Genomic DNA, 25,838 nt, shown 5'->3' on the forward strand with positions numbered 1-25,838 from the left:
ACACACCATATTGAATGTTACCAATAGAGCTTTTTAAAATAGTTAGCAAAGGCCCAAAAACGATCAATATGCTTTTTTCTTAAAGATGTACAAAAAAAAAAAAAAATTAGTAGCCGATCTTTGCCTTGAATTACAAAAATGAAGTTGCTATTATGAACGGGAAATGGATGATTCTAGTCCTTGTAGAAATTTTAAGCTAACTCTGCTGTTTGTTTCTGATATGATTTGATCAAATGAGACAAGACAGGTATAATCTTTGACTAAATATTAATGGAAACCAGCAGATAAGCCTTTTCGCTGTGCGCTTCTATCCAGTTTATAACTGGTGAAGCTCATTTGGGCATCAGCTCGGACTTGGGAATCTTATTCACAGGACTCGATAAGAAATCAGCCCGTCAATGGTCTCTACCACAAGATGATTCATACGCACAAGTAGCAGCAAATAAGCTCGTCCTTTAGGCCCTGTAAGCACCAATCAATGATAAACTGTTACTACAGAATGCCCTTTATGGAGGAATGAATATGTGGAGTGTATATGAAAGTCAAGTAGGAATAGGATGGCAAATGAATTTAATTCACCTAAAACCAGTACTCGCCAGTGCAGTATGTGTTCTCTTATTGAGCCAGTGGAATTATTGTAATCAATAAAAGGAAACTCTAGGATTCATTACCCAAGTCCAAGGATTCAATTTCATCTTGGTGGAAATAGTTATATCCTTTTGTTTTCTCTTTCTTGCTCAGACTTGAGTTGATCTTTTCAACAGCAGCAAGCAGATCCTGTGATCCCACAAAGAACCGGCAAAAGCTTTTGGGATTAGATAATTTACTGACCAAGAAAGCAGCAGTTACAGTTTTGATTATGAAGAAATTTCAGATTACCGGTACCTAGAGAGAGAGAGAGAGCTTTAGACAAATAAAAATCACCAGTCATTTCATCTTAACCGCACCAGGTCCAGGTCATTCATACAAGAAAGATTTAAGAAACCATTTAAGCAATCATTCAATTGCAAGGGACATGACTTCCAACTCCTTCACCCCTAAGTACATTTTCTTAGCACATTGTCATGGACAAGCAATAGTTTTCAGAACAGCGTGTAATTTGTTTTTATCATTTTAATTATTCTGTTTTAAAATTTCCAAATTCTTAACATGCCCTCTTTAAATGTGCAAACAGTTCGTAGTAAACCATGCCTGATGTGGCTCAATCATAGGGCAAACGCAGAACCCTATTTTCTTTATACTAAGTTTATGACATTAGCTGAATTGAATCGCCAAAAACCAAAAACATAAACTGCACACCTCCCATGATGCTAGGCTTGTCATATAAGAAGGAAGACCTTCATATCCATCCTTGGATACTTGTATCGCAGGCCTCGGAGCGTCGACTTGATGCAGCTCATTTTCCACTTCTCCTACATTTCATGGTGTATAATAAATAAGCCATGACACTGGTTAGAGCCAGATATTGTTAGTCATAAATCCAATAAATGATCAGATAAGGGCAACTTTAGTCATGAAACAGTCAGCAGTTTCTACCTTTAGTTACTTCAAAGGTGTCTGTAGCAGGCTTATATGTACCCTTGGTGTTGCTTGCTTTATCACCATAATACCTGGAAGTTTGGTGTTAGAGGAGGTGTAAAGCAGAGAGAACCAGAAAACAGCCTCAAAAACTTACTTCATGTTTTCTCCAAAAGATAAATCAGAGTCATCGACCTTATGATTAGCTGGGGAGAGAAAGATGGCATCAATTGAAGCAAAAATTGTGGTGGCAAAAGCTAATTCTGTACTAACAAATTGAAATTGCTTAAACCCGTCTCAGAAGGGTAAAAATCCAATTCATATTCTATAGCTAATCATAACATATAATGTTTCCAATGCTGCAAAGAAGAGGAAAAACCCAGAAAAAAAGAAGCAATTCTGCTAACCTTGAGATGCTAAGGTGGCAAGACAAACATCAGAAAGCCCAAAATTCTTCAAACTCAGTGATTCATCAAGACTACAAGAAACAACATCAAGGAAAGACACCAATTCTATAAAAGGAAAGCACCATTTTTGCTAATTATGCTAAAATTCTTGCTCTTTCTTATTTTATCTATTGAAAGCTAACAAATTAAAAGCCACCAAAAAAAAAAAAAAGAAGAACAAGAAATGAAGGATACAGAGGATCTTCTTCCAAACTCTTCATTACTGAATTTGTGACGGCGAAAGATCTCTCCTTTGAATCCAAAACCTCCTCTTCCTCCTCATCATCATCAATTTCAAGTTCTAACTCCAAAAAAAAAAAAAGGGAAAAGGAAAAACATTCTCAAAAAAAGAGTTTTGTTTTTTTTTTTCAATTTTATTTTCTGCAAGGAACTAAAATGAGTAGGTAATAAAATTTGATCATACGAGGGAAGTAGCCGAGAGGCTTGAGACGATCTTCGAGATCGAGAAGGTCGGTTTGGTTCTTGTTGAAGATTTGATAACAGTGACCTAAGAGTTCCTCGAAGGAAACGGTGCCAAAGGACATGGAATCGAGAAGGTTGAGGTCGGCGGTCGAGTTTGAAACGCGGCGGTTTAGGCATTGAACGAACGTCGATGAAGCCGAATCTGAATCCCGAAAAAGAGTTCATCAAAATAACAAGAAAAAATTTGTTATTATAATTAAAAAAAAAAAGCTTTAGTATAATAAAGGTGGTGTGGGGTTTTACCAAGAGGGATGGGGCGGCGGTCAATGGATTGCTTGAGAGCGTCGCAGCTGCTTTGAAGGTGGTTGCAGAATGAACCTAAGGTTTTACTGAAATCTGTTATCAAATCTTCCATTTTCGAGATTGTGCGCCAGGTTTCAACTTTCAACATGGAACACTTTTGATTTTGATTTTTCCTTTAGCGCCAAAGCCATTTCAGGTTTCTTTTATATATATTCTTTATAATACAAGAAAATTTTACGGTGCAAATTTTCGATGAAAGCGCCTGTAGCTCAGTGGATAGAGCGTCTGTTTCCTAAGCAGAAAGTCGTAGGTTCGACCCCTACCTGGCGCGTTGTAGTTTTATAATTTAAAAAAAAAAAAGAATTTTTCCCAAAAAAAGTCAAAGACAATTTTTTTATAATTTTTTTAAAAAAGAATGTATTTTTTCAGAAAGAAAACAATCAAAAACAAATTTTCAATTTTTTTCATGCATAAATTTTGATTATAATTCTCTCTTTGGTTTTTGAGTATGATGCAGTGCATCAAGAGCAAACACAAACAGCGCCATGGGAAGCAGAGGAAATTTTGATGTACTTCCTCTTGAAAAAGTAGAGTGGAAGTGGACCAAAAAAAGAACAATGAAAAACTTGCATTACTCATAAGCTACAGCAATTTCGATTGGCTCCCCACTACAATTTACAAAAGCTCTGATGGGAAGCTACCAAGTTCGTTTGAAGCAGGAAATGAAAGAAATTTCAAAACTCATATATGTACAAGTTTCTGCCTCACTGTCTTTTTCTGTCTTTTCACGGTTGATCAGTTTCAGGTGAGTTCCCCTTTGAGTGCAACAGCAGCTCTTCGAATGGCTCTAGCAACTCTCCAAATCTCATGCCTAATTGCTGCCTGCCCATCCCTTTGGCTCATTTTTGTCGATTCAGCTATGGCATCTGATATTCCAGGGAAGAATTCCAATTTGCTCTCATGGTTCCTGCGAGGTCCATAAATCTACACAAGGATAAATGATGCAAGATGAGTTATAGAAATGCCATTCACATGCTTTACATTTGTTTATTCACAATCAAACCCTTTTACTAACTTTTCCCCCTCTTACTCAAAAAGAAGAATAAGAATGAGCATGCTTCATCGGTGATGAAAATGCGAGTTGGAATTTTCGAGCTATATAATGAGCTTCAGACAACTTGTAACAGAAAAAGCATAAGGGCCATACATCATAGAAGCAAACCATATTACTGTATCGGTATGTTAAACTGTGTCCTACTAGCAATTTTCAAAAAGATAACACTTACAAGGTGCTTGAACCACTCCCTTCCTTTAATTCCATCTGTATCTAAGAAGCCTCTTTCAGCAAGCATCAGCCTATCGTTCAATGCTCGCACCTTCAAAACTAAAAGATCATCGGTAAATCCTTGCTCCATCAGTCTCTGTACTCCAAAATGGAAGATGCCACAGCATTAGTTGATATAAAAATGACAACTTGAAATATCTCTCCCTTAGTATTCATAAAATTCCACTAAACTTGATTGCCTTTTACCTTTGCTTCATCATTAGCGCGTTTAGCTGCAGATGCAAGTTCTTGAATTGATGCATCTAGGGGAGTGAGGGACATGCTACCATCTACAAAACTGCTCAGGACATCTTTATGCCCCTACATGAGTTGTCAGTAAATGGTTTCATTATCTAGCTTGAAAAACATAAAGCCAAATTTTAAATGTAAAATCAGACAAAGTTGCTATCAGCAAATGGTGATGCAATATAAAAAATTATTGCTTCTTCTGTAATTCAGTAGCCACCTTTCCTGTTTTCCTTATAGTTTTTCCCCTTCGCAAAGAGAAAAAAACCAGGAGCTAGCATTGAAGAAAGTTGTTAGTGCTCATTTCATTAGTCCTGGAGACTGTCATTCAAATTGCCAGACACCACGTGTTTTTTAACAAATCATATCTGTGCAGATACAAATCTTCTGCATTTTTTCTCCACACAGGTTCATAGACTCATTAGACTAATTCTGTGCTGTGAGCTGTGAGCTGTGAGCATGGCCTTTCTGTGAGAAAAAGTGAGGAGGGAAGGAAAATGGGAGAGGTCATTGACTCATTACCAAATCACAAAAAACCAATCTTGAATAAGCATCTCTTCTTAACATTCAATGCTTCCAAATGCAGATGGCTGGATAGACATTTTTTAATGAGGTACTTCGATGAACTACATTTCAGTCACCAGGGTCCAATATTAAGTTGGTTTAAACCAATGGCTAACATCTCAACTCAACAGAATCCAAGAAAGCCTTAACTACAGAGGTATTTCAAACAATCAGAACTCCCACCAAAACCTGTCAGCAGTATGCACTAACATTAAGAGAGAATAGCTTAAGACCTGTAATTGTTTTGCATAGGAGAGATAATTGAGAGGTAGAACGGGATCATCAGCAAGGTGAAGGCCTAGAAGACCCCATACTCCAGCCACTGACATGTAGAACAAAGAAGCAGTGTTATCTTAATGAGTTGAAAAAAAATTGTAGGTTTCATTATCAAGTCAGAGTTCCAAATCTATCAAGGGCTATGTTGGAGGAAAAGAAAGCTAACCAGCCACATGACGCCAAAAGAATGGATCTGCGAAGTTTATCATCCAGTTGAAGGAATCAAAGGCAGTATGATATACAGGAAAATCTGGATTTAAGAAAGAAGATTTATACATTATAAATCCTAGCATTATAGATTCACAAACAGCTAGGGATGAAACATGTTCAAACTTTCACACAAAAGACTGTTAATAAAGGGATAAGGATGTACCCCTTCCATAGTATATATCAACAGAAGAAACCCCGGCATGATGCAAGAAGGGTGCAAAATCAGAATCCACTCCACTTAGTCTGTCAATCTGCAAACAGCCAAGACAATCTCAATTAAACTGTTAAGACACCAACTTTAATTTTTTATATCAGAGGACACATAAATGAAGTACAATGCATTGAAAAAGCAATTGGTCTCAAGGGAACTCTAGAGGACAATAGATAGCAGCATTTTCCTTTTCAGTAGGTCACTTTTGATGTCATTCTAAATTTACAAAGGGGCAAACTTAAAGACTCCCTATCACCAAAAAAAAAAAAAAATGTAAAGTAGACATTAGGTTTTGCTTATAATCAATCATTTCTCAAGCATTAACCTTGATCACATCACAATAACAAAGTGTTTCTCAGGTAAATCATCTCTGGTAGAGTGGCCCTTCATATACATCCAACAATAAAAACCATCTGCATTCAATTGGCCAAGCATAATTGCATGCAAGTTGGCTTTTATCATTAATGCATCAAATGTCTTCCCATGTCTAGCAGTTTAGGGAGCCTAACTTTTGTTTCCCTCCTTATGAACTGAACCAACTGAACCTAAAACATGAAACTAACAGAAGCTTGCCACATGATGAGCTCCGAGCAAGTGAGGCAGCATAAACATGAAATTTGCAAGAGAAATACATAATCAACAATTAAACTCATTGAATGGGAAAGGACAATCAATACCGTACAGATTCAATGTATATAAAATTGTACTTACAAGCTAAATAAATGAACATTTCAACATTTAGAAAGATGAACACTGTGTGGCCTTACATTGCTAATTCTATTCATGGTTGTCCACTTGTCATATATTGTAGCAACATCTGAATCAGGATCCTTGACCTAAAATTAGCTTGAATATTAGTTGGAACATATTATAATCCAAGTCATAAAAATAAGATGTAATTCACTCTTTTTTGCCTCTCTCTTCTGTCTACCTTCTTTGTGACCTCAAAAATAAGATCATCTAGCTGAGGAGTTGCCCCAGCAAAGAATCCAGGCCCTTGAACTGCACAATCAACATTAAGATATGCCACAGCTTTTGCACCAAGATTCACAAGGTTCTGCTCAACCCACTCTGTGGAACCGATCTGAAAACAAAATAGCAACAGATAGAAATAACTTTAGAGGATTAATGGAAATCATTCCCATGACAACATAAGCTAGTATTAAGTTGATGACTCTCAAAACCATGTTCAACATGCATTGAAAAAAGCCTACTAAAGAGACAACTTAAAAGGTTGGGTAAATAAATAATCTAAAGCCGACAGAGGAATATAGGCCTCCATATAGCTCCAGAATACCATATGCATCGCATTTGCATCCAACCAAATGATTTTCCCTAATGTATCCATACGTCATCAGAAAAGAGAATCTGAAAGATGAATTATCGTTCTATACACTGGCAGGGGAGTTTTTAAACTCCACAAGTGGGGTTTAATAGTTGCCATATTTAATAAATAATTAATTTATATTAATTTTCATACATATACCCTAGTGGGACACATGTCAACCCTCTAACCCCGACTGTGGAGTATAAAAACTTTATTGCCACCGTATAGGATAATTTTCCTATGGAAATTTCAGTATTTGATGCCCCAATTCACTCTGCATGCATAGCACTTTACAAACCAGTGTTAAACAAAGATGGAACATTACCTACCATTCCAAACTCTTCAGCATCCCAACTGCAGAAAATAATTGTCCTTCTAGGGTTCCAACCCTTTCGCATCAAAAGGGCATACCTTCGAGCAATATCAAGAAGGGCTGCAGTCCCACTATTGGGGTCTACGGCTCCATACGTCCATGCATCTCTATGATTCCCCAGAAGCACATAGCGATCTGGCTCTACCGACCCCCGTATGACAGCAAATACATTATGAATTGTTGCCAACTTTTTCTCCCCCTAGAAGAATAGATCAAAAGGAAAGAATCAATAAAGATTCAAAAGAGCCTTTAGAAAATAGGATTTAAAAGGCAACCATTTTTTCTTCTTTCCATAAAAAATAGCTAAAAAAATTGCAGAACAAGAATCAACTTCAGTTATAGTCAGAAATTAAATATGTAAAAACATCTCTCACACGCATAGATGTCCTATCATGCAATATTTATTCTGTCTAGGTATGCATTAATTACCTTTTCTGTATTCTAACAGAAACAGACCAGGAAAAAAGTAACCTTATCCCCAACAATTTCAGATGTGTAGTTAAGGAAAAGCATAAAACAAAGCTAGGTTGCAAATTAGCATACAATTTGGTAAGGAACTACTAGATAAAAATATAAAAGTTTATTAACAAATAATTTTGTGACCTCAATGGGCTCCTTCAAAAATAGCATAGGTCTACCAGTTACAATCGAACAGTTTGTTTTGTCAGGCCAAAAGAAGAATGAACCAGTTCCAATAGTGGGAAGTCCAGAGTGAGGCTTCAGAAAAGTAGGTCAAATGCCCCAAGTATTTTCTTTCTCACAAACAAATAGAACAAATCACAATCTATAATGCTCAAACACATAACGAAGTTGGTTAAGTGTTCAAAGTTCAGCTTAATGATGACAACTTGAGCCGATTGATCTAAATTCATTGCATATAACATATGATAACCTTATGTTCTGCCAACTTTTAGTATCTTCCTAGGCAAAAGAAAAAAGAAAAAGGTATGAAACCCCCAGACAAGCAAACATGCAAGTGGTGGTGGATACTCATACAACATGTAAAGACAAACCAAACTCTGGCCCAACCGATTTTCCTTCACTCACCAAATGTGCACAAATGACTGAATATTGAATAAAAGTCATAAATTACAGGGCTATTAACTTGGCAGTGATTTGAAACTTGTCCAAATTAGATCATTTCTATTTCTTAAAAAAGCATTACTAACCAACCTAATTTACCAAACTAGCTTTTTGATTAAAAATTGCAGCTCAACAGATAAAACCATCCAGCAAAAGAAACTCTATCTTCAGTCAAATTGTTAACATCAAAATCATCCAAATTCAATTTACAATCTTTATACATCCAATTTGACCAACTTTTAACATTAACATCAGGCACCAAAGTCAACCACTTTCCCCTTGTAGACAACATATCCAGAAGTAAAACAAGCAAAAATATGCAGTAACAACAAATAAAGCAAATAAAATTAGCATCAACAACCTACCAGCCAACCAACCAACCTGATAAATAAAATTGACCATAACCTGACCCGGTCCAACCCGGGATAACTTAGATCGACTGGAATCCCTCCATTTCTGAGGCGCCTCAGGACCCCCAAGAGACTCTAAAATAACCTGAGCACTCTCAAAAGTCAAGGGCAAAGATGGAATTCCAGGAAACCTGTCCAAAACCTTATTGTCCTCCAACTCCAACCTCTCCCCATCTTCAACCCCAGCCCATCCAGGAGTTAAAGGGTCCCCAACTCCCTTCATAACTGTCCCTCTTTCAACTCCAAACCGGAAACTACCCCTTGAAACATCCCCTTCAGCATACATTAGCACCCCCAAAGCACCTTTTTTTTCAGCTATTTCCACAGCAGCCCCTCTGCTCAAACTACCACCTTTTTTAACTATCACTATGCAGCCACTAACGTTAACCCCCATCACTTCCAGCGCACGATAGTCATCTTCAGTTCCATTGTTCACAAAAACAACATCACCCTGCGTCGTTCCTGATGGAGAATATGCATGGTAAGGTTGTACCAAGCCTGAAGGAGCATAACTAGAAATACCAATTTCGTTTAACGGCAAGTTTAACACGGTGCCGTTGTCGAAATGCAATGAAACTGAAGCACGAAGAGGGTAAGACAAAAGGGTCTTAAACGGCACCGTATGCGTTTCCAAGCCAAGGTTTTTAAAGTGGGTTTTAACGTAGTGGGTCGTTTCAAGCGAAGGTTTTGTGCCGGCGAGATGAGGGTGGGAAGTGAGGGAACGGAGGTAGGAAGAGATGGTGTTGTTGTTGGCAGAAGAGAGGAATATTTGGTGGAAGAGAAGGTCATTTTGGGGATTTCTGGGTGGGTAATGGACAGCGTAGAAACCTAGAATGCAGAGGATTATGAGGAAGAGAAAAGCACAGAGCGGCGATGGTTTTGATGTTAAGCTGTTGTTTGGTTTTGTGAGAGGTTGAGACATTTTCTTCAGGTTCTGGTTTTTTTTTTTCTTTCTTTCTCTTTCTTGGGGCTATGAAAACAGCTTTTTTAAGGGTTTTTGAGTGTTTATGAAAGGTGGCTGGCCGGCTGGCTGGCTGAAGAGGCTTTTGTTTCTGAGAGAGAGAGAGAGAGAGAGAGGCTCCGGGCTGCTGTTACAAAAGCTTTACGGTACTAGACATTGTTCTACTATATTAATGTTTTTCTTTTACTGGACTAGTAGTCCAGTGTTTTTATAAGGAGAGTTGTAAAATGTAAAGGAACGTATTAATTTTTATGTCATATATGATGGGGAGAGCAGTTTCATTTCATGCATGAAATGAAAAAATGAAACTGAACTGATCTGGTATCATTTTCAAGGCAGGGAAAAGAGCGTGAGGGGACCACATACAACGATATAATTTTCTTTTACAAAATATAGAGATTGCAGGAACCCCAAATTGAGCATCAAGTGAGAATTTTTCTGAGAAAGGTAAGTGGGTTAACTGGGGGGGAGAATGTGACTTTGTGGGAGTGAATCAATGTTTGGGGGGCTGTTCTCTGCACTTTATGGTCCCACCCGCCCTTTTGTTTGCAAGATAAAGTTGGGGAATTGGGACATTCCATGTACTAAGGCGGTTTGGTGTTTTTTGGGGTGTTTTGAAGTTTTATTCATGCATGTGGAGAGAGAGAGAGTGACATTTATTTGTTTCTTTCTTTCTTTCTTTCAAATGATTGATGCAAAGTTCCATTCTCATTTTGCAGGCTTACATAATATTAAGCCATCATGTAAGTTGTATCCTTTCACAATCAATAATTAAATTAATGAGGAGGAAGAACCCTGAGATCTACTGATTCTTCTACGGTGGCAGTCCATCCATGCCAGCAACAAAAAAGAAAATGCTCTTCTCCCTCCCCTTCTTATCATGATAATGAGAATGAACTGTATTACTTGTAGCAGCAAGTAGTGGAGCTGGCCTTTTCTAAACACATGTATAATTGTGTACTATATCCAATTGAGATTTGGCTATTGCTTCAACTTTAATGCCCTTTCTGTATTCTTACCAGCTGCCAGCAAATTAAATACTACAACCAAAGTTGACAAAGCCGACCAACTCGACTGCTTAAAGCTTTAATTATCGGTACAACAGAAAGTCAAAATGTTTCTTTCAAAGGACAAAGGATTATTGTTTTAAACCAATATGAAAACAAATGATGGTTTATTCAGAAAAGAAAAAAAAAAAAAAACAAGTTTTGGGTCCTTTTCATTTCGACATACCAACGTTTAGCTAGTGGATGCTTTCTTTTGGACTGATTAACCATTAGCCGGTGGATTCCTTATTCTTGCATTGCTCCAAGTTGCGGCTGCTTGCAGTACCACCCATGACTTTGATATTTGCGTTACTCTTTAAGAGTCTAAGCCATTGCCTTGAATCATTTCTTTTCTAGAGCTCAGCCTTTTAAGTTTGGGTTAATGAGCTAAGCATTCATAAGTTTTTTTCTCTGCAGTTCAATGATTGGGACTATGCAGATGGCCTAGCCTCTCCCCTTTTTCATCTTTGTAATCTCTGGTAGAAACTGGACTCGACCCAAAGTTCTTAGCACAACAATGATCAGAAAAGTTTTACTAGGTAAGTTTGGTAACACCACCAATCATTTTCACCAATCAATTCCAGTAGATTTTCATGGAAACCAGCAGAAAATTCTCACCTAGATTGCATTCTTGCAATTGGGATAAGGCATAAATGTGAAAGGGACTGCAGCAATGTCCATACTAGGCAGAGAGATGGGTAATGAGTTAGTGGTGTACTATTATGTCCCAACCAGAAATGTACCAAAAGGAAATACTATGTCCGAATCAGAAGCAGATCTCATCTAAAATCCGTAAATCATCTAGTGCATACCCTTCCCCACATGAATATCTTTGTTTCAGTGACATATCTTTATAAGATACTATGAATAACCAACTTGTGGCCATAAATGAACAAAAAACGGAGTTTGTCATGGCTTTGTTCATGAAAGTGACGAGCTTTTTTTGAACTTGATCTTTTTAATTCATCTGTTTGTAGTGAAAAAAGAATGAGAATCAATGTCCCCTTCTCCTTTCACTTTCACTTTCACTTTGGTGATCTTTGCCAAAAAAGCAAGTCGCTTTCCCCTTGAAGTGGATGCTCCATGCTTGGGTGAGTGGGGAGAGCAATAGCTTTGATGCAGTCCAAAATGTCCCTCACCTGAAAAAGATATATCCCAACATATAATGCAATCATGGAAGATGCTCTGCTTTTGCAGAGGGACCTCTTTCGAAACACAGTGCTGTTGCAGACACAATTTCAACGTCCAATTGCGATGATCCATGTAGCTATCAAGCTTCTGATCAATGTGCATAAACAACATCTTCTGACCTCAAATGTCTTATGTCCACCCTATGCCCACTCTTTGCCGCCATGGTCCCGGGTCTTATCCCACGTTGGCACCAGCCTTTACAGCTAAATCATAAAAAGAAGGCAACAGACATGTTCTTCATTTTTATGCTTGCTTTCCCATTGAACCCAAATGGAAGTTTGCAGGGGCAAACCATTTACAAGGACTCAGCAGTTGGCCAAAATTTGGATGGAGCTGTAATCATGGTGATCATTGCTTTTGAAATTTATGTGTTAGGTGAGCCAAGCATATATATTCAACCATTATACAATTAAAAAAACTTTTGAGAGCACCATGCCTTTATTCAAAGCACAAGTTTATGGCATGCAACGTTGAGAATTCTGCTAAATTTTGACAGAACTATATAAAAAAGAAAGAACAAAGAAAAGGGAAGAGAAAGCGTGAGGGATTATTTGCTTGTTGATCACTAATGAACATATTCAGAGACATGGAAAATTCATTATCAGGGATACGTCTGCAAAAAATGGCATATAGTAGTATCTTTCTAGCTCAAGTTAACCTGTCAAGTGCCAGTAAGGTTACCATACCCAGCTAGCAAGGATAGATAGGTGGACCGATTCAATATTTTTCATATAAATGACCTCACAATTATCACATCTTCGACATGGAAAGCACCTTTGCTTTTCAATACCATAGGAGATAAATTCCTAGTAAACAACATGAAACGGTAAACCTTGATCAACATTGCAAATAAAGCATTCAGATTTTATACTTCTCTGGTGAAATAACTACATGGTAGGAGAAAAACAAAAGCAAATACGAACAAAGAACTCAATCATTGTCAATAAATTGAAAAGTGAATAGAGTATATAACAAATAGCAAAATCTATTCATCTGCATATTAACCTGTTTCCATCAGCAAAATAGGAAGTAGCAGAAATAATACAACTGCATTGGTAAAATGTTGACTGTCTTGCCATTAAACCTGCACACTTTTACAGGTTTATGATATCTTGTCTATTAATCCAATCAAAGAACTGATTTTTCGATTTCAAAATCTTCTGAAATCAAGAATTTTCTCAGGCTCCAACAATGGTGTTATAAGTTCCATAAGCTGTAAAAAGCAATTGGCACTACAGAATGAAACAATCCATAACTTGCTGCCATTAATCCAAGATTTTCTAGACAACTTCATAAGCCTGTTGTTGTCCATTAATCTAATTGAAAAGCTAAAATATTTTATTTGGAATCTTCTGAAACCAAGATATTTTCAGACTCCGACTATGGTGTTATAAGTACCATAAGCTGCCAAAAGCAATCCGCACAACAAAATGCAAAAATCCAAGGCTTTCTGCCAGAAACTCAAGGATGAACCCAACAATATTAGGTGAAAAGAGGCTGGCAAAACAAATGAGATTAGTGCACATACAGTACTCCCAACAAGTGAGGCAAACACACCAAACCCCGGAACGAATGATGCCAAAACTGCCAACCCAATTACCAGTACTGCCCGACTAACGCATATTCCAAACTTTCCTAATCTTGTAAGTGAACTTTCAGCATCATTGTCGTGGAGCTTCTGAAGCCATAAATTTTTCTTCAACTTCCCCTCCAGGATTTCGTTAACTGGGTGTACCATGATTGGGAATGTAAATACTAGCCCCAGGCACAAGCCAATCTGTTGTCAGTGAGCACATACTCAGCTTTTACTTTTACTAAGTGCAGCAGCAGATATAGGATTAAAGAGGATGAGATGTTAAAATTATTATGCTTCAAAAGTTTGAAGTAAATTAAAAAAAAATTATAATTCAGAGACGTATGACATCACAGTTTTCACCATTTTTATATGACTGGCATAACCTTGAAATTTTATTGTTAAACTGGAAAGGACTTATGACCAGCCTGCTTTCCTGGTCACTAGCACAAAAGATTAAGACCTAAGTCATGATACTAGAGTCTAAAATACAACAATCTTTTTTGTCTCATTAAACCAGCAAAACCTATAAGATGATCCAACTAAACCTTTCTATCAATACTATATGCTCTAGAAGGACATAATTACATGCAAAAGACAACCACTCTCACAAGTTCCAATAGCAGTAGTATCTAAAAATTATGAGACAATGACAAAGTAGACAGATAAGCAGGACAGTTTTTTATGTGTAGCAACAGATGCCGAGAACCAGTTATAATTTCTGAAGATGTCACTGAGGAATAAATTAAGCTTCTTAAATTGGGGGTGGGTTGGGGGGGGGACAACAGGGCTTTTTGCATTATGAAAAAGTTACTGAGTATGAACATTTAAGTTGTATAAGCTTCTAAGCTGTAAAGTTGTACCTGAAAAATAGACGTGAAGAGGCACAAAAACAAATGAGAAGCACAATCAGCAATGCAAAAGATTTGTGTAAATTACCTGGACTGCAATGGCTGTCCAATTCTTGGGAAGATTTAGTGTTATAATATCTTTTGTTTCATCACCATAAGCCATGTAGCCAAAAATCCCAAATAAAACATAGACAAGAGTGATCCATGTAAAAGCCATGGCTAACACCTTAGGAAATGTCCTCCTCTCTTTCATAGATGCCTCCAGAGCCAGTGTCATTCCAAACCCCTCAAAACAGAACACTGCCATCCCTCCTGCGAATGGCAACCCTCCTATGTTATCAGTGATGGCTTTCCTATCTCTAAACAAAAAATCTCCCCCAATTGCCTGTTGTATATCTTCTTTAACAACAAACCCCATTGCTAACACATTGCATATATCGGCAAATATGCTGAATGGTGCAAAGGCTGAGAGGGAGCCAATCCAAGACAGTGCAATTTCAATTGGGACTAACAAGAATATGTAAGATGCAATAGTGAGGCCATGGCCTTTGACAATTGATGCAAGGTTTTGGCCAATGAATACCAAGTATGCTACGGATCCTCCACATTGGGAGATGAAAATGAGAAATTCTGTCAGGTAACGGCCTGGCCTTCCCAAGCACCTGTAACCTAAGTCACCGTATGTTGTTGTTCCTGGTAATTCTTTTTCTGATGCTAATCTATCCCTGCACTGCACCTGTAGACCAAAGTTAAAAGCAACTTTTCAATAAGAAAAGGAAGAATAAAGAAAGTGTAAAAAGTTTAATTCTTGGATAAACATAAGCCCATCAAATTTGTGTATGCTTATATTAAAGCGCACCAATCCGACCACCAGCAAAAACTTCACTGACTTTTTCATTTTGTTAATGCTGGAACTTAAATTTTATGCCCAGGGTTCTATACAAAATCCAATTTATACAGACAAAACTTCGTTTCTTTTTGGCACTAAATATCTATCCCCAAGAGAAATTAACCAAATATCCAAGCGAAAACATAACTTCTTTTCTTTTGGGCACTAAATATCTTTCCCCAAGAGAAATTAACCAAATATCCAGGCAAAATGTTCTTAAGACAATGAAGTTCATGTTTCCTGAGAACATTTTGCAAGATATAAACACCATTTTAACCAAGACACAAACAAGGCAATATAAAAGAAGGAAAGAATTGATACTAACAAGGAGGAGCATGCAGTAATAAGTGGCCAAGCCAGCAAGGATAACACCAATTGATCCAGCAAGCCAACCAGCGATTCGAAAAGCAAAAGGAAGGCCTAAAACGCCAGTTCCAACTATTGAAACTATGATGTTCCCTATAGTTTGAAGTTTGGATGCAGTTCCATCTGTTGCGGTTGATGGTGGTGGATTGATCAAGGGGATTCTATCAGAATTTTTCTCCTCCATTCTTTTTTTGATTCTTTTGTAGTTTGATAGAAACTTCCTGGTTTCTTTGGGTCTGGTTTTTTAGTTTCTGGACAGATAGACAGATAAACAGGGTTCAACTTTCAACCGGTACCGTGGCACACCAGGAGACCTAGGCCACCCTGGCTTGGACTGTTAATGCCACGTTGCTGTTCTCAAGCGGTAAATAACTTACAAATCCCACGTGAAAGATGAAAGATCGAGATTGAGACCAATCCTTCAACCAAGGATGAGATTGGGATGAATGTCCAATGAGACAAAACAGTGGGGTAGATCTAAGGATTAAGGAATCTTACCATTTTTTTACAGTATTCCGAAATTTCATGCAACTATTTCTGTAAGGTGATGGGCTAATTTTGTCAACTAAATCCATGATATGATTTTGAGCCATAATTGGAATCCACAGATTTGATCGAATGCAAAAAGAAGGCCAATAAAGGGCAGCAAGGAAAAAGAAAAATGTGATTTCTATGTATTTTTATTTTTGTGCCACTACAAGATAGGACATGAACGGCCATGAACGGCTTAATTTGTACTATGTTGTTATTTAGAAAATGGAAAAACTGGAAAACAAGAATAAAAAAAAAAAAAACCCTGTTTTGACATAACAGACGCATTTGAGAGGTGCCACAACAATGTCCTAACCATGGAAATTAGGATGAGTTTGAGTTGTATCTCAACCAAACAAACCGAAGAAATTTGCAAAGTTTAAGGACCTGCGACTGTCTGAGAGAGTTTTGCTAATGGAGTTGGATTCGGGATTAGATACAGCAGGTAGTAACGACAGAAAACTCGTAAATTTTCCTGAGTTTCTATGCTCGGTCCTTAACATAGTAAAAATTTGAAATGCAGGCTGACAAGTCAAGAAGGATTTCCAGCTGATGAGCCATGTAAAATTAACTGTATATATCTCCTCTACACATCCTGGAGTAACCCTTTTGATTTGGCCCTGGATCATGCACAAATTGCTTATAAAATTTTGGAACACGATAAAGTCATCATTTCCAACCTGGTTAGTATGATATCTAACCCAAGTAATTGTCTCAACATACATGCAGCCGGTAGAGGATAGCTGCAATATAAGCTCTCACTCCCTTGTGTCAAATTGCTGTGGTTACAACCTGAATATCTACCCAAAAAAAAAAAAGTTCAAACTGCTCCATTCTTCAACTTCTCCCTTCTAATTCAGCTATTGCAACTAGCTCCAGGTATATCTATATGGCCTCAAAGCAAAATGGCTGACAGACACAGTCAATAGCATGGATCAACTTTCTCCTGGGACCAACTGCATCTGCACCCATATCTTTAAGCTTTTGCATATTTAGATTCACCAACTGAAATTTATTGACACTTTTGGCCTGAAAAATCCTTACAAACTGACCTAGTCCTATAGATGTCAGCCACCTGCTCAACCCACCAGCTTGTTGAAGCTTCCTCTCAAGATTTGACACCCTCAGCCTTCGGTTTAGTAACATGCTCCCGGCAATGGGAACATTAGGGCAATGCATTGATCTCGGCCTCCTGATAGTTTTTGAGGCTTCAGGCACTCTGTATATTTTATGAGATTTTAAAGTAACCAGTTGACTTGAAATTTCTGGCTCCAGTCTAACACCTTGAGCTGGAGACCTGGCTAAAGTTAAAATGTGTTGAGCAGGAGATCTAGTAATTTCAATACCCTTTCTATGAGCTGATGAAGTGGACTTCTCTTGTCCATTCCCAGATGGCAACTTGGAACATGTCTGAACAGAGAGCCTTGATTGGTCCTCCACTTCTTTTCTAGGCATGGCTTCTAATTGACCAGGTCCCTGGTTTGTTATTTTTGACTTCGTAGCCACAGGTAATGGTGGTATAAGAATGGTGACTCTCTGCTTTTTAACTACAACCCAACCATCTTCTCCAAGCAGGTCCAACTCAATGTTGGGGTTTGAAGAGTCCAAGTTGCCACCTTGAGCATTTTTCTTGTTTGCATGCTTTGTTGCTAACTGCCTTTGCTTTGATTTCACCATTAGCAGACACCTGTTAGATAACATATCAGGAAATATGCTAAAATCATTCAATATCGCAAGAATGAGAAGGGCAAAAAAGAAAAAAGAAAAGAAAAACATCAAATGTTTATACAATCATAAACAATGAGACATATAATGCCAGCACAAAATCAAATTATGAGGACCCACAAAGACTTCTTTCTTTATTTATTTTTTCTTCATCTTTAATTGCAAACCAAAATTACTATGCAAAGAACATAAACAATGAGAAAAAGAAAGCAATTAAGTATCTCAGAATTAATTACTCCCTCCATCCCATATATATTGTCCTGTTTATATTTTTTCAACTTTCAATTAAATTATTTTAAATATTTTATCAAAATAAATTTCAAAAAGTATACATTTGAAAAATACTTTATTCATAGTTTTTAATGGATATTTTTTAAAATTTTAATAAATGATCATTTGAAAATAAAATAGAGTCAAAGTTGAAAAAATTTGACCAAAAAAATTAAAATAAGACAATATACATGGGACAGAGAGAGTAGATAATTTCATTTGACATAGAGCACCAACTCCATGTTCCATTATTTGAAGCACATATAGAACACCTTAATCATCGAATCAACCATAATTTCATGTTCATGTGGTGCCAAGACATATATTTTATTATACCATTGTTGTTACATTTTTCCGTTTTTCTTCATTCACCATACTTCAGTTTTGTTTCAGCACATAATTTCCCCAAACATCAACTATAAACCAAACTAAAATGAAAATTTTCTTTTATACTGTCATTAATTGTTAAAAAGTAAAATGTCATAAGAAAACAGAATTTATCTAGGGCATGAGTAGGTGACTAATCCATTACTAAAATAAGTACAAATAATTCTACTCCTACACTAGCTAAGAAGTGCAGAGAAGCTACCTTCAAAAATAAATCGTATCATATGAGATGACACCTACAGAAAACCAATCAAAACTAAGAAAATCCAGGTTCATTACACTGGTAACTTGACCATTCTTCATAGATGCATTCAGCTTCATGGAACCCAGAAGCAGCTTTTTGAATTATTAACACATGAACATATTACTCTGAATTATAGAATGGGATCCCTAAAATAGACATTAGGTTTCCTGCAATGTTTTGCAGATGCCAGTAATCTGGTTAACGAACATGGAAATAAAAAGATTTATGAAAAGTTTCATTTGTACCTATAATAACATTACAATGAAAACAGTTATCATTTTGTCAACATTTCCCAGCACAAAGCATCATATGTCTAGATTCTAGTATCAATTCATATGGGAAACTTCCTTTAGGAATTAATGCCTTATAACTAACTAGCTTTCAACAGAATCAGTGTGGTTTACAATATTCACAAATCATGTAGTCATTACACACTATGAGAAGTAAAAAGAAAAAAAAAAGTATTACAACATTTTATGACGATTGGAATAGATAAGTACATTGCCTATCCTGTCTTAGGAGACAACAGAACAAACAAATGATTGCAGGGTTTCATCTCAGGGACGTTCTAACAGTTAGAACTTGAAGGCCAGAAGTTCAAATCTTTCAGCCTCAGGGGAAGGCTTGGGGTTTATGGAGTTTACGGGAGAGGCATAGCCGCAGCCTACTTTCTATTATAAGAACCATAATATAGGTGAGACAACAAGCACTCATACCTTACCCCTCCTCTAAAAGAAAGCACTCATGAATGACAGGCATTGAACATAGAACAACAATTCTACAAGCCATTGCATTTGCATGAACTAAAACACACCAATAAACAAAGTTAAAAGCAAATACAAAACACCCATGCAGAACTGCAACACTAATATTGTATCATTCAGAAGAAAAAATCCTGGGAAATCAAATGGGATTGTTTCCAAAAACATGCCTTAAGAAAAACATACTTAGAAAAATATACAAATAGGACCCATCTCAAGAAAAATCCCCCAGAAACTTAAAAAGCCAGAAACATAGTCAGCTATTGACCTTGGTAAACAAAAATGATAGTAAAAAGAATAGAATTTTGACACTAATTAGAACTAACAAAAGACAAAAAGAAGGCATCTACCGTAAATTATGATAATCAATAAGAATTTTGGTTTCTTACCTGGGCTTTGATTTAAGAGAAAGTCGGGGGTTTTTTTTTTTTTTTTTTGGGAGAATTGGAATTTTGTAATTTTATGTTTGGTTTTTATTTTGCAGATAAGCAGCGGACGAGAGGAAGGATCGAATTGAAGGGGAAAGAAAAGGAGAGGGCTTCTTTCTTATTTTGTTTAATGGGCTGGATGGCCCAGTTCAGGAATTGAGGGCCTAATTTAAGATAAATGCACAAGATTTGGCTAACTAAACATCAAAGATTGTAGTTTGATTGATTAAAATTTCCACATGAGTGATCTAATTTATCTCTAAATAAATTAAAATAATTTAGAAATAAAATTTGAATTCGACCAATTATAACTTAAAGAGTAAGAATTTAACCGATCAAAATCCATTTATGAATCATCATGTTTTATTTCTAATTAAATTAAAAGATTTAGAGATAAAATTGAAGAAAGTAAGTTCCAATAAAATTCTAGTGCTCTTTCAAGCCATTTAAAACACATTTGAGAGGAGAGGAAGAAGAAGATTTTTAAGACTCAAGCTCTCTAAAGTCTCAAACTCTAACGAATTGAATCTTGATGAGGAGAAGATCAAGATCGAAATCAATTTTGTTTATTTAAGATCAAGTCTAGTTTAAACCTTTGAAGTGGATTTATTGAAAAAAAAAAGATTAAGACAATAATTTTTTTTTATTTTAAAAGAGTTTCAAAGATTATAACTTCATTTCTAATCAACAGAATTGTTATGGCATAATGTTTGAAAAACTTTTAAATTATTAAAAAAATTTAAATAAATTATTATTCTTTTATTGCGTTTAATTAAGACTTCATATTTTTATTTTAAGTTAAATAAATCTTTATAACTAATGGTTGACTAATAGTTATTAATCAAAATGTGTCTTATCATTTTATACCCACGTGACGTTGATGTAAAAAGTGAAAAATACGATATGACTATGTTACCATATCACATCAATATGCTACTATGATAATAACAATATAATATCTTGATTGAACATAATAAAAATATAAAAATTTATTTGAATTTTTTAAAATAGATTAAGGGTTTTTTTAAATATTATGCCAATTGTTGTTTATTTCCAAATTTTCTTTACCTTCGTTTTAATACAAAATTTGTGTGTTAAACTTCTTTCAAGCCCAATGGGACAGTCTTTGCCTCTAATCACTTTTCTTCGAATTTCAAGCTTTCAAATTGTAATGGCTCTTGAGAAGAAGCATAGATGTTCTTGCTCTCCTTTTAAGGTTTAAGGGAGAGCGTTAGTTGATTGAAATCGAAGATTTGAATTGTCGTAACTCAATCATTTTGATTTAGTTATTCCATTTTGATTTTTTATCAGAAAATTCAATCTCATTGAATTAATCCATCGATTAACAAGGTTTAATTTTCCATTCGAATTGGTTGAATAACTAAACTATTAATTATATATATAGATAAATTTATGTTGATATCCCTCCCTTCATTATTCTTCTAGATGTTCCTTTGCAGATGATGCCATCATTTTTTCAAAAGGTAATCGGTCTGCTTTGAAGAAGATTATAGAGTTTCTGAAAGAATACAAACAAGTTTCTGGGCAAATGGTGACTCAAAATAAAAGTTGCTTCATTGCTGGTAAGAGCAATTCTTTTGCAAGGATTCAAATCATCAAATTGGCAATAGGCTTTATTCATAAAGAACTTCCAATAATTTATTTAGGTGCCCCTCTTTATAAAGGCCACAAGAAATCGTGGTTATTTGATTCTATAATTTCTAAAATAAAGGATCAAATCTGTGGTTGGGAAAATAAAATATTATCTCATGGTGGCAAAATTACTTTATCGAGAAGTGTTCTTAATTCTATGTCTCTTTATTTATTACAACTACTTAAACCTCCTCACTGTGTTACTGAGAAACTTGAAAGCATGTTTAATAGTTTTCTGTGGGATGATGATTCTTCTTCTAAGGTGTGCTTTCCTTCTAGTGAAAGTGGCCTTGATATTAGAAGCCTATCAGATATATTTGAGGCCTTCAAATATAAACAATGGTGGAGGTTCCGAACTTCCAAAAAGCTTATTAGCTAATTTCATGCGTATTAAATATTGTGGAGGACAAATACCTATGCAAGTTGTCACAAATATTCATGATTCTCCTTTATGCAAATGTTTGAAGTAGTACGGATCTTTAATAGAGACAAAAATTAAATGGAAGATTGATAGAGGTAATTTATATTTTTGGCATGATTATTGGGTGGGTAATGAACCCTTGATCGATTTATTTCCATCTCATTTGGCTTCCATGCTTAAAGTCATCATTATTTTATCAATAATGATACTGGGAGTATAGAAAAATATTAAGAAGTATCAATAAATAATTCAATGAAATAGCAATTCCATAAAATTAATTAAAAAAATTAAATACAATATCAATAAACAATTCAATGAAGAAGCAATTTCAAATAAAAAAACTTAATTGTTCATGAGAATCTAAGCAAAAAAAAAAAAAAAAAAACACAAATAATTTATAGGAAAACAATCAAACAATCTCTAAATAAATAAGTAATAACCAATCTTAAGTGCTTAATGAAATCTGTATTTTGTTGTTTTCAACAAAAGATGACTAAGATAATAAATTTTAAATCAAAATCACTAAGTAAAAATCATTAAATGAAGAAAAAAATTTAAAGTTGAAAATATTAAAAATAAAATAAGTAAATAAACTAAACTTATTAATTATTGTAATATGAAAATTGAGTTACTGATTAAAAGTTTTTAGCATAAAAGATTTTAGCTAACAAAAAAGTGTAAAAAAAATATTTTTTTTATGTCTACAGTATTTGGTAAAAAAATGGAAAACAAGAAGTAGTGGTTATGAAAATTTTGAAAAAGATGGGATTTGAGAATAATTTTTTTGCAATAGGTTTTATTTTAGTCATATTAAAATTAATTGTTGAGTGATTGTTGTGGAGTATTTCACCAAATAAAAAATTATTATGGAGACAAAATTATAAAAAATTTTTAAAAAATAAAAATATATTAAAAAATTATTAAAATTTTATGAAAATGAAATTATAATATTTTAAATAAATAAAAATAAATTATTAATTATTACAATTGTTGGGGGTGGCCCCCCCTCCCCTCCGCCTCTACCCACAACATTCCTTTACAATGCTGCTAGACGGTAATAAATACCCTCTTCGCAATTAACCTTAATTGAAAGGTGAAATTTGTAAAATGTTAACTGGTGGTGATTTTTAAATAAAAAAATTTGTACTTAATGTATTTGTTGGAAAAAAAGATAAAAATAATATAATAAATGTAAAAATCTTTTCTAGAATAATATTCCAACTAACCTTCTCCAATATTTATTGGTATCGTTAACCGTACCTTTTACTTTTATTAAGGACAGTGTTATTGTCTAACAAACATACGATGATTCAATCATTTAAAATATTAATTTTTGAAATTAACTTGAATTACTTTGGGTTTTCAATGTTTCATAAATAAATAAATTAATCAATAAACTTCTGTTTTGCAGGTTTTTAACTCTAAATGATATTGGTAAAAGATTTACTAATAATATTTTTGAACGCAACTTGAAATAATAATAAGAAGTTGAAAATCCCCACAAGATGCTTACTATTCCAAAACTTATTTGTAAATAATGTAATGAAAAACTTAGATTTCCAATGATATACAACCGTGCTGAAATCCTGAGACAAAAGCTTACAAATATTTCCACACTTCAAAAAAAAATAATAATAATTGAATGGTTGCCTGCATAAAGTTTATTGCACATGGGAACACAGACATGATTTTGAAGCACTCCTTCCGAGGCAATGGACTACTAGTCCAGTCTGTGATTGTATTCTGAGGTGATTCTCATTCATAAAGACAGCCAATGAAGGGAAAAAGAAGATCTTCACCAACCTATCAATTGAAGATCAGGTGGACCTGTAAAATCGTGCTTTGCACCTAAGGATCATGAATTCAATGTTATTGATAATTTATTTTGATGCTGTTTAATATGATAATTAGTTCTCAACATTTGGATCTTAATAATCTTAGCAACATTGTCAAACTAATATATATAAGCATTGCAAAACTAAGAGTTTCTTTTTGAGACAGGCTCTTATTGCGATGGAACCGACTGGTGCAACTGACTCCTTGGACCAAGAACAAGTCCCCCCCGGAGGACATAGAAAGAGTAAGGGAGTTCATGTTAACCCTTCCTACAGGGAATGGGTGGAGATCCTTTCAGCCTCTTTGTTTATATCAAGGCTTTTGGGGCTTCCCTCATTTCCTGGAAGGCATCATATTAGCTGAGGAACATTTCAAGCCTAAACCAGGTGATGTCTTTGTTTGCCATTGCGACTCGAAAGCTTTTTGATAATTCCAGCAGCCCTTTGCTCACCAAAAATCCCCATCTCTGCGTGCCATCTTTTGAGGGTTATGGGCAGAAGGCCGATATACGTGAGCCAGGAGTCCCACTCATAGCCACCCATACTCCCTACACTTGCTTGCCAAAATCTGTCTTGGATTGTTCTCCTGATCATTGTAAGATTGTTTACATCTGTAGAGAACCAAAGGATGCATTTGTTTCCTTGTTTCACTACGCAGTCAAGCGGAGACCTACGGAAAACGAACCCATTTCCCTGGAAGTGGCTTTTCATCTCTTTTGTGAAGGGAAGTCTTTTTTTGGACCCTGTTGGGACCATATTTTGGAGCACTGGAAAGCTAGCCAGGAACGGCCAGACAAGGTAATGTTCCTGAAATATGAAGACATGTTAAACGATTCTGTGTTGTATGTGAAAAAACTAGCGGAGTTCATGGGCTACCCTTTTAGCTCGGACGAAGAACAAGTTGGGGCAGTGCAGAAAATAGTAGACTTCTGTAGTTTCGAGAATCTGAACAATCTGGAGAAAAACAAGACAGGAAAGCGGTACGCGGATGATAGTGAGGCAACAAACAAATATTTCTTTAGGAAAGGAAAAATTGGAGATTGGCAGAACTATCTTACTTCTTGTCGTAACGTGTGGGTCTGAGAACCCAATCACCATAGGTGAGTGAAAACTTTAAAAAATAAAGAGTCACCATCAATCTTTTTTACTAGATGTGATTGGCTACCTGTTGACTCAATTCTAATCGATGAAGCCTTAAATTAATTTTAAGCCTACCCAAAAGAACCTTAAACTGGTCTATATTTTTTGAGATCTAGGTTCGGGAGTACGGTTACGCCCGAGAAAGGATTAGCACCCCCGAAACGCCTGTTCCATGAACGGTACCATTTTTAAATTATCCTATTAGGCTTTATTTTTTAAGTTCATTTTATTTCCTTAACTATAACTTGCTTATTATATCTCTAATTTTATTAAATTATTTTATTTGATTCTAAAATGAAATACAAGTGTGAGGCAAGATGAAATGCATGGCGTGAGATAAAAATATGTCGGACGAATAATCTTTTATTGAGGACGTTCTCCCTAATCCGCCCCTCATACTTGTGGGATCCAGGGTGTTCTCCCACCTAAGGAATTATCCGAGAAATTTACCTTCGCAAATTCGACGAATAAAATCTCATCATTGGGGTTATTGTACGTTTTTCTTTAAAAAATAATATTTTCATGAATAATGAACCTAATACGAGCGAAAGTCTTTTATTAAAGATGTTTCCCTGAGCCCTCCCATCATATTGGTGGGACTCGGGAACACCTTTTCACATAGAAAACTTTTCGAGGAATACCCGCCTTCGCAAGATCCTCGGAAGATCCCATCATCGGGGCTTAAACTCGAAAACAAAAATATTTATATGCAATGATATGCATGATGCAACATATATATATATATGCTATGCTAATGCAATTATCTATTTTTTTGTCATTTTTTATTATTTAATTATTATTTTTATTTTATTTTATTTTTTATTATCATATTTTCTATTTTATTTCTAATTA

The 25,838-nt window shown here is 35.5% G+C and overlaps 5 protein-coding genes and 1 non-coding gene across 7 annotated transcripts; 2 read left to right on the top strand and 4 right to left on the bottom strand.

The window, feature by feature from the left end:
* On the bottom strand, positions 100-2,863 carry LOC18599213. 2 transcript variants are annotated; one of them, XR_001928123.1, is made up of 9 exons: positions 2,691-2,863; positions 2,389-2,589; positions 2,160-2,265; positions 1,926-1,996; positions 1,676-1,724; positions 1,537-1,610; positions 1,300-1,412; positions 580-777; positions 100-462 (listed from the first exon to the last, which is right to left on the bottom strand). XR_001928123.1 is itself a non-coding variant. In XM_018121640.1 (9 exons), exons 1-9 carry the CDS (start codon positions 2,836-2,838, stop codon positions 368-370), a joined length of 963 nt encoding a protein of 320 aa, XP_017977129.1. In that variant the 5' UTR covers positions 2,839-2,858; the 3' UTR covers positions 100-367. The 2 variants fall into 2 exon arrangements, 1 of the variants encoding a protein (XP_017977129.1); XM_018121640.1 differs by having other exon boundaries at positions 672-777; positions 2,691-2,858.
* Positions 2,949-3,021, top strand: TRNAR-CCU. Its single transcript has one exon. It is a non-coding gene; the product is annotated as a tRNA-Arg (tRNA).
* LOC18599214 (probable glutamate carboxypeptidase 2) lies at positions 3,290-10,293 on the bottom strand. Its single transcript, XM_007029086.2, has 10 exons — positions 8,686-10,293; positions 7,178-7,420; positions 6,453-6,605; positions 6,289-6,357; positions 5,474-5,561; positions 5,267-5,350; positions 5,058-5,146; positions 4,222-4,335; positions 3,977-4,111; positions 3,290-3,674 (listed from the first exon to the last, which is right to left on the bottom strand). The coding sequence occupies exons 1-10, from the start codon at positions 9,634-9,636 to the stop codon at positions 3,492-3,494; spliced, it is 2,109 nt and encodes a 702-aa protein (XP_007029148.2). The 5' UTR covers positions 9,637-10,293; the 3' UTR covers positions 3,290-3,491.
* Positions 12,829-15,956, bottom strand: LOC18599216 (amino acid transporter ANT1). Its single transcript, XM_007029090.2, has 3 exons — positions 15,551-15,956; positions 14,425-15,072; positions 12,829-13,689 (listed from the first exon to the last, which is right to left on the bottom strand). Exons 1-3 carry the CDS (start codon positions 15,773-15,775, stop codon positions 13,282-13,284), a joined length of 1,281 nt encoding a protein of 426 aa, XP_007029152.2. The 5' UTR covers positions 15,776-15,956; the 3' UTR covers positions 12,829-13,281.
* Positions 16,374-19,964, bottom strand: LOC18599217. The gene is made up of 2 exons (XM_007029092.2): positions 19,899-19,964; positions 16,374-17,809 (listed from the first exon to the last, which is right to left on the bottom strand). Exon 2 carries the CDS (start codon positions 17,797-17,799, stop codon positions 17,008-17,010), a length of 792 nt encoding a protein of 263 aa, XP_007029154.2. The 5' UTR covers positions 17,800-17,809; positions 19,899-19,964; the 3' UTR covers positions 16,374-17,007.
* LOC18599218 (cytosolic sulfotransferase 17) lies at positions 24,237-24,929 on the top strand. The gene has a single exon (XM_007029093.2). It carries the CDS (start codon positions 24,237-24,239, stop codon positions 24,927-24,929), a length of 693 nt encoding a protein of 230 aa, XP_007029155.2.

Source organism: Theobroma cacao, chromosome 5 (genome assembly GCF_000208745.1).
Source record: "Theobroma cacao cultivar B97-61/B2 chromosome 5, Criollo_cocoa_genome_V2, whole genome shotgun sequence".
In the NCBI taxonomy this organism is placed as follows: domain Eukaryota; kingdom Viridiplantae; phylum Streptophyta; class Magnoliopsida; order Malvales; family Malvaceae; genus Theobroma; species Theobroma cacao.